The sequence below is a fragment of the Meriones unguiculatus genome, chromosome 7, assembly GCF_030254825.1.
Source record: "Meriones unguiculatus strain TT.TT164.6M chromosome 7, Bangor_MerUng_6.1, whole genome shotgun sequence".
In the NCBI taxonomy this organism is placed as follows: Eukaryota; Metazoa; Chordata; class Mammalia; order Rodentia; family Muridae; genus Meriones; species Meriones unguiculatus.
The window spans coordinates 113,964,895-113,973,677 of record NC_083355.1 but is presented as its reverse complement, the minus strand read 5'-3'; the positions used below and the strand labels follow the sequence as shown (position 1 = coordinate 113,973,677).

Sequence of the window (8,783 nt, the reverse complement as noted above, 5' to 3'; positions counted from 1 at the left end):
AGCTAGAGAGGACCTTGGTGTTTGGGTGTTTGCAACCCCTCCCTCAAGAGAGGGGTGGGGAGGTGGCCCAGGGTTGGGAATTGGGGTCTCGCCAAGGGTCACACAGCGAGTGAGTGGCAGGGCTGGGACGAAGGTCCCCACCTCTCTGCCAGCAGCCAACCTGGGGGCTCTCTCTGCCTGACACACAGCCACTACACACTGCAAAGTCACAAGTAACTGCAAAGATCTAAGGGTTGCGTTGCGGTGTGAGACTGGATGTGAGTGTGAGTCGAAGTGGCGTGTGAGAATTAACGAACGAAAGAGTTTAGCCCTTTTCACAGTGAGTGGTCAAGCACAGCAATCTTATGGTTTCACGAGGCCTGGGTGGCTGACACCCCCCTGGGGGAGGGGCCTCAGCACCAAGGCCTGGTTCTGTTGCCTTGTTTTTTTTTGGTCTTTTTGATATTTTATATTTGATATCTGATAAGAGTTTAGAATAACATACTTATATTCTTAACTCATTTAGAGATGAAATTCTTATTATTATTCGTTATCATGCATTAATAGGGAGAAACGGGGTTCTTAAGATAGCATGGCAGCGTGGCACACAGCGACACAAGGGAAGCATATGGAAGCATAGCGTTCACTAGACTCCACACAAAAAGAGCGCAAACTGCATCACAAGAGAAGCACAGACCGCATAGAGTGAGCTCTGCGGAACCCCGATAGGATAGAGGGGCCTGGGGGCATGCTGCTGCTTAGATCTCCTCCTCGCCAGCCTCCTTGTTGAAGGTGGTCATGTCGATCTTCTCCGGGAAGATGATATTGACCGCCAGCTCCTCACCGCTGTTGTACTGCAGCAGCAGGTTCTTCTTCTTGCGGAGCATGTGGTTGTAGCGCAGGTTGGACACCCAGGCCTCACACTTGTTGAGGAAGACGATGGCCACGGTGCCCAGCACCACCAGGCTGGTGAGCACGCCCAGGATGGTGAAGCAGATGGCCTGTCCCTCGGTGAGGAGAGGGGTACTCTTGTTGAGCTCTTTCATGGACACCTTCAGGATGTGTTGCTCGGGCTGCTTAACTGGCAGCTCGTGCACCCCAGGGGTCAGGCGGTAGGTGAGCCCGTAGCCACTGGGCAGGTGGGTGACCTGCACAGGGCTGGCCCCCCGCTTCTTTGCGCACCTGTTACCCATGAACGGGGGCTTGCACAGACACTCGAAGCTCACCTGGGCGCTCTGGACGCAGGTGCCCCCATTCAGGCATGGGCTGCTGACACAGGCATTCACCGGGCGGCTGCAGGTCTTGTCGATGAATCCAGTTGGGCAGCGGCAACGGAAGTCGCCCCCGATGTCGGTGCAGACGCCATCATTCTCGCAGGGGTTCGGGATGCAGCTGTTGGTCACGATCTCACAGAAGTTGCCGGAGAAACCAGGGGGGCACAGGCAGGAAGCATAGGAGGCCTCTCCCTCATCATCCACGCAGGCGCCTCCGTGCTGGCAGGGGGAACTGCAACACAAAGGGCGTGGTAAAGGGCCCTCAGCGGCTGGGCTGGGCAGAGCGGTAGGGGCAGGGGGCAGAGGCGAGGCTCCTTTCTCTGAACCTGACGCAAGGGCAAGGCTTGAAACACAGCAGGACAGGAAGCGACTGGGACCCCTTGCTTGGACGCTCACCAAGGGTGAGGCAGGGGAGGGGTGCACACCTCCCCCTGTTACAACCTGGAACAGAACCGACCGCCCATGCCCTCCCCCACCTCTTATTTTGTCTCTCAGGCCAGGGCACAGATTGTTAGTCACTGGACAGACGGGGAACTGAGGCTGGGAGAGGCAGCAATAGTAACAGCCCAAGTTTGGAGTAAAATTGGGCTCATCCTCAGGTGAGGAGGGTAAGGGGCATTGTTCCTGAGCTCTCCAGGAGAGGTCTGCTGTTGGCTGGGGCTCTGGTCTTCGTCCCCCACCCCACCCCTACCCCCCCTTCTTATTTTTATTTCTAGCAGAGTGGGCCCAGCCGGCTATTGTGAGGGAAACCCTTGGGGACGCTCCGTGAAAGGAATACCGGTTGGATCTACGCTGGCGGGAGTGGTATCTGTGGCGAGCTGTTTAATAGTGGTCCATTCACCCAAGAGCAGCTTGCAAACTGAAGCTGTTTGCTCAAAGCAGAGCACCAGCATTTAACGTAAGTGCTTTTAAATGAGCTAGCCCTTTGTCATCTGATAAATGCCAAAACTCCGAGGAGAGAAAAGCACCCCCACCCCGCGCCCCACACACACAGGAATAAGCACTGCTGCTTCAGGCCAAGGGCTGCGGAGTGACTGGGGTCTGAAAACATCCTGGGGGCCCCTGGACTCTTTTGACAAACTAGTTCAAGTCTGTTAGAACAAAACGAGTTGAAAGGTCTTGCTCTGTGTTCTTCCCCTTGCCAGTAAACAGCAGTGTAGTTCAGTGGTCACTGCCTTCAATGTCCCTTCTGAGCACAGATCCTTAGATCCCTGTGTTCCCGAGTGTCCAACCATCAGCAGATTCCTATATCTGAAGCAGAGGCTCCTCCCCTCTAGGGCTAGCTAATGCTAGTGCCCCCTCTACTCTCCTTGGACACCCCAGAAAATTCAATTGCAGTGCCCTAAACTGCCCCCTACAGTATGGTAAGTGGGCTTCACAGCCTGGCCTGCTGAACTCTGATCACTTATTATGTTGCCTTTAGAAAATTACACAGCTTGGCTCCTCCGTCCCCATCTCAATCTGCTGTCATTCACCGGCATCAGGGCTTGAGGACATCAGGGGAATATGAAATCGCCTTTAGGACCATTTGAAAAAAAAATTATGGAAATTACACATTCCTCCATAAACCACCCCCACCCCCATCAAAGTGGATGGTGGGGAGGGGGGGGCTCAGATTGCCTGGAGCACTCATCAGGCCACAGGTCCTCCTGGGGTGGGGAGGTGGGGAGATGGGGGGGGGCGGCTGGCAGGACTCACAGAGTGAGGTCAGAATATTTACCCATTGATCACGCAGGGCCCAGCCTTTTGCTGACAGTCCTTTCCAGAGAAACCAGGGAGGCAGGAGCATTCGTACTGGCCTTTCTCCAGGTCCACGCAGGTTCCATTGTTGGCGCAGGGGGCTGAGGTGCAAGCCCGAATGTCTGGGAAACAGAAAACAAAACAAAAAAAACCAAACAAACAAAAAAAAAAACCAAACAAACAAAAAAAAAAAACCGGTGCTTAGCTTTCTCCCAGCTAAGTGGCTCAGCCTGTGGTTTCCAAGTAGGGTTTGTAGGAAGAGGGTGCAGGGATTTCCCCAAAGTCCTGAAGTGCTGAGGGTCAGGAAGCTGAACTGTAAGGTCACTAGTGAGAAAACCAAGGCTATGGGAGAGCGAGATAAGCAGCTGCACCCTTTCCCCCTTTCCCCGGCGCCCTTGCAATGCAGCAGCCAGACGCATCACAGACGCCTTTGTCCCTTCATGAAACACGGAGCCAGCGTCTTACGTTAAGGGGTCTCCAACCTTGGGGGCCACTCCAGCCTGACATTTAGGGGGAAAAACCCACTAGCTCTTCACACTTTCCCATCAAAGTCCCCTATCGGGGAAACAAGAAATCTAATTTAGCCCCAGCGCTGCCTCCCCACCCCGTGGTCCTTCTGTTCTCAGGTCCTGAACTAAGGGGGTCCAAGGATAAAAAGACCGCATCTTTTGAAGGCAGCAAAATTAGAACTATTGAACGCTCCCCTGTCCGTGTGGGTTCCCATGAGCACTGCTGCCTTTCCACTGTGTTTTAACACCCCCTGTCAGGCTGGCTTCATTATCCTGGCTCAGCAAGCTAGGGATGAGCTGAACAAAGGAGCCCGGGGCAAGGGTTCTCCGACTGTGGAGACCCCAGCTTTCCAGCAGGGCCAAGAAAGGACCCTTTGTGGCAGCTCCAACCTGCTGCCCCACAGAGTTCAGCTCCTTCCTCAGCTCTGCCTCAGTTTCCCTCTATATCAAAGGAAAAGCGCTCTCTCTCTCTCTCTCTCTCTCTCTCTCTCTCTCTCTCTCTCTCTCTTTCTCTCTGCTGATCCTTGAGGGTTTTCTATAATTTGAGCTGTAGAAAGGCCAGGGCTGGCCAGAGAGCCTGCCAGTGAAGGCAGCCCCCAGGAAGACGTTCCTGTGTTAGGGCCACACGTGGAGATTTTCCTCTTCTTTTTCAAAGAGCCTTGCACCCTGATGGAAGGGAGACCGGTGTCTATCAACATGGAAACGCCTATGCACCATGTTGGTGGACTCTCTGCAGGAGCCCCGCGTGGTGCAAGGAAACATAAAGAGGATTTATCTTTCGGGGATAGTGCCAGCGTAACGTTAGTGTAAAGAGCCTCTGCAGCTGGCTCAGGCTTCTCTGCCCCTGCTCTTCTGCCACTCGGAATCTTGAAGTCAAGATAAAGATCTGTCGACCATCCCCAGACTACGCCTGCTCATTCCCCCTAAATACCAACTCTCCTGAGCCTCCAGCCCCAAAGACAGGGGTGAATCAGCTGCTGCAAGGAGAGGGCAGAGGGGTGGGGAGGGGGCGCCTCTCTGCTTGAATTGCAGCTGTGGCCATGCAGGCAGAAGGAGAGAGCTATTTCCCCCCTGGGACAACCCTCGACCCCCACCATTTCCATCCAGACAACCACTGTGAATCTAACGGCGGCGGCGAGGGGCTGGTCAGGCGAGGGGCCTGTAGGGAGAATTCTGTCTGTAACATGGTTTCTTTTGGGTTCGGTTGTCTAGAAGGGAGTGATCCAGATTAAAAGCCTGACCCTGCTCAGTGGTTTTTCTAGCACCCCCAAATCCAGAGCAGCAGTAGCTGCTGCTGCTGCTGCTGTTGCTGCGGCTGCAAGGGGGCTGCAGAGCTGTAGCCAGAGCATGAGTCAGCTGCAGCACAAACCTTCCCCCTCCCACCAAAGCACCATAGACTATTGGGAGTACTGAGGCTCCTTTGCTCTCTGATCCTTGGTTTCCCTATTTGTCACTGGCAATGTTGAGGAGACACCTTAATCTTAACCCTTTCTCAGCCTCTCCCCACCACCAAACCCCTGTAACACCTGAGTGCCCCCACAGCCCTGTCTTCCCACAACCCTGAGCCCACTACCACTACTCAGCACCAGCCACCCCTCCCCTATCTGCTCATTGACTCCCTTTTCTTGATGGTGGGCCCTGAGAATCACCCCCCCCAAGCACACGGAGAACTCCCCTATCTCCTAGCTCCAGCAACCTGTGCAAGTAGCCCCAGGCTGTGGTCCAGCCACCTTGAGCATGTTATATTTTGTCTTGTGACTTGATTCAACAGGCAGTTTCCCAGGACCTCCCCCTAAATCCCCCCCCCCAAATCTGGGAACCTACAGTGTTGAGGTGAACAAAATACAGTCTGTACATTTGAGGAGGCCTTTGAGGCCCAAGAGGAGATCACGTACTACAGATAGCCTTAGGGGTTCTGGAATATAGTGCAAGGGGGGGGAGTGGGGGAGGGAGGGTGGTGGGGAAGGGGAGGGTGGGCTAAGGTCAGTGCCCACCTATTTCGCAGAATTTCCCACCCCAGCCATCCTTGCAGATGCACTCCCATGGCTCCTTGCAGACTCCGTTCATGCAGCCGGGGGCCTTCACGCACTGGTCACACAGGGCTCCCTCCCAGCCGGCCTGGCACCTGTGTGGACAAACGGGAGAGGGGGGGCATGTGAAGGGGGCAGAGGTCCAAAGAGGGCTCAAGGTGACTTCTTCTGAACGGAGGACCCATGGTGGTCTTTGTAGATCCCAGGCCAGTGGGTCCCTGGCAGCAAGCAGCAGTCACCTGAATGGAAAACTCAGAGAAGGTACTGGGGGCAGAAATGCGAGGGTCTTCCAGACCCCCCACAGGAACCTCATTTGGTGCAATGACTTGCAGTGGCCTCACCCTGCAAAGCATTCTCCTGATCCCCCTCTTCTCCTGCCCCCTCCTTCTCTTCTCCTCCCCCCCCCACCAGTTTTCTGCAGAAGCAAGAAGCTGTGACGCAGTTTTGTGGCAAAGCACCCCCCCCCCCCTTCAGCCTGGCTCCAAGACTCCATAGGACTCCATGATGGGCCCCAAACTGATTACGCCATTACCTGCAAACATTGTCATCCATGCAGAATCCATATGTGGGGTCGCAGGGTGGGTCGCACTCAGCCCCTGAGAAAGGAAAAAAGGCACACAACTCACCCCACAAGGCCTGGGGGACACTACAAAGTCAGCCTTCTCTCCAATGGCCCACTGCCCCTCAGTGGGGGGAAGGGGGCAGCTTTCTCTCCAATGGCCCACTGCCCCTCAGCGGGGGAAGGGGGGGTCCAAAGACCCTCTTAAGTCCTACTAGCCTGACACATAGTAGGCACTTCTTGTCTTTGGATGGATGTGACTCAACCTACCCAGGAAAACAGCCCTGTGTATCCCTAGCCAAGGGACAAGCACGTCATTACCCTGATTCTCCAAGTGCAAGGCAGACACCTTTCTCCCCAAAGAAAATAGGAGCCCCCAGACCCCTAAAAGTAGGAATGGGAGACAATGAAGTGGTAGCCTTTGACCCCTGGGCATCCCGTCAAGCCCTCCCTTTTGCAAAGTGGGCTAAAGGGGAGATTTTAAGGTCTCTGGGAAAACTCAGACAAGACCACCTGCCTGGTTCACAGGTAATGCAACTTTCCCCCCCAAGATTAACCCTAGTTGAGCCACACAGACAAATCCTACCTCCCCGTCTCGCTCCCCTTTTCTCTTACCCCCCCGCACCGGGCACATAAAAAGAACTGCGCAACAGCTCTGCAGGGCCTCTGAGATTCCGATGCTCTTAAGGGGATTCTTACACTTTAATAGATACCTACTGTATGCATTATTTCACCAGCTCTCGGGCTTTCCAGACAGCCCCCCGCCCCCTCCCACAACCACTGGCGCAGTGGGGGCTGGGGTCGCTGCGGGAAGGGGGCAACTCTCTCGCTCCCTGAGACAGATGGCCGCTGCAGACACAAGTGTCGCAGCCCCTCACCTAGGGTAAAACGCACCACGCAGCAGGGTCTCCAGCTGTGCTCCTGTTGGAAACTGGGGACCACGCCTGCAAAGTCACCCCAGAGCCCCCAGACCTGTTTCTAAGCACATACGCCCCCAAAGTTGCACCTCAGAGCCTTTTTTTTCTTAAATAGAATACCTCCCAGCCCGTTTTTTCATACCTCCTCAATCCGCGCAAGACACCCCTCCGAGAACGCCACTTCTGTCAGGCTAGAAGGGGCTGGGACCCTCCGCCTCCCGCAAACCCCAGGATCCCGGGAATGGGCTCGGCACTCAAGGGTGGCGCAGGGATGGAGAGGCGGGCACGGTGCGGGGCTTAGGGTTAGGCGGGACGGGCGGGACTTGGGGCGCACGGGACAGGGAGCGCGGGGTGGTCGGGCGGGGTGGTCAGCGGGGCATCGCAGGCTTCCCCAGAGGGGGCGCGAGCCAGGCCGCCAGGGGGGCTCACCATAGGTGCTGTGGCCGAAAGCCAGCAGGAGCAAGAGGACGCGCAGGAGGGCTCCGGTCGCGGTCATCTCGGGGCGGCCTGGGACGCGGTCCGGGGAGCGGAGACGGTGCAGAGGGGGCTCCGGGGGCTGCGCTGGGCTTCTGGTTGCGGACGGTGAAGGGGGCGAGGGTGTCCGGCGGGAAGAAAGCCAGGGTTGCACCGGGGCGCTCGCTGTTAGTTGCGGGCCGCCGAGGAGCTGCCGCTGCGGCCCGCGCGCCGCCTTTTCGTACTGTCGTCCCCCCCCCCCGCGGCCCCCGCTCACGCCCACGCCTCGCGCGCACGGGGCAGGCGCCGGCCAGTCCCGGTGACCCACCCCCTGGTGGGGCCGCCCCCCCAGCGCCGCGGCGCCCGGAAGCGGCTTGCTCACGCGGGCGCACTCTTGGCTAGACGGGTACCTGCGCACGATGGGCACGCGGTCCGCACACAGGACAGCACGCGGTGGAGGCGGAGGCGGCGGCGCTCGCACAGGCCCGCTTAGCTCAAGTCGCAGGAACCAAGCCGGGCGGGCGGGCGAAAGCCCTTGCACGCACTCAGAATACAAAACGCTCACAGACACAGTTAGACACTTAGGGCTGGGGTCCCGCGCACACATGGTGCGCGGGTCAAAAGCCCAGGAGGACCCAGACGCACACCACGAAGATGTGGAAGACGCACATGATCACAGAGGCACACACGAAAACGACCACGAAAAGCCGAAGCCCCCCGACGAGCCTTGCCATTGTGCAGTGTGGGGAAGGTGCAGACGCACTTGCCCCAGGGACCCCCGACCCAAACACACCTTTCAACACTGGCACTCCTTAGGGCCAGCCCCTGGGGCACAGGTCACAGACCAGGGCAGCAGGAACTCTTGTCTGATCGGCTCCAAGCAGCGGAAGCTCCAGCTCTGAGAGCCTGGGCGTCCTCTGCCTATGCCGCCCCTCCACGCAGCCCGCCTGTAAACACAGGAGACCACTGGTAAACACCGACGACAGCGTGCGTCACCCCCTCCCCTCCCCTCCTCGCAGGTACCACCGCCACAGACTGGGCCTTAGCTACCGTGCTGAGACATAAAAGCATGGATTCTTTCCAATACATCTAGCTGCACACCTGACAGGAACGCCTATGCCCAGGCCCCCGAAATGTCTGAGGTTACCCCAAACCACACACAATCCGACCCATCTCTGACCACAGGGTTGACAGTCTCAGTATGGTCAAAGTCAAATGCAAACAGACAGACAGACAGACAGACACACACACACACACACACTCGTGCTTAGTGACTTTCAACCAGGGATGGTTTAGAGGATGAAAGTGGGGGGGGAGAATAA

General features: G+C 56.9%; 1 protein-coding gene across 5 annotated transcripts; it reads right to left on the bottom strand.

Moving 5' to 3' along the window:
* Positions 1–500: 500 nt before the first annotated feature.
* Positions 501–7,729, bottom strand: Dlk1 (delta like non-canonical Notch ligand 1). 5 transcript variants are annotated; one of them, XM_060388176.1, is made up of 6 exons: positions 7,438–7,729; positions 6,065–6,128; positions 5,497–5,627; positions 2,974–3,115; positions 1,206–1,485; positions 501–1,031 (listed from the first exon to the last, which is right to left on the bottom strand). In XM_060388176.1, exons 1-6 carry the CDS (start codon positions 7,502–7,504, stop codon positions 738–740), a joined length of 978 nt encoding a protein of 325 aa, XP_060244159.1. In that variant the 5' UTR covers positions 7,505–7,729; the 3' UTR covers positions 501–737. The 5 variants fall into 5 exon arrangements, with proteins under 5 accessions (XP_060244159.1, XP_021498257.1, XP_021498258.1 ...); XM_021642582.2 differs by having other exon boundaries at positions 501–986; positions 7,438–7,728; XM_021642583.2 differs by having other exon boundaries at positions 501–980; positions 7,438–7,728.
* Positions 7,730–8,783: the final 1,054 nt, after the last annotated feature.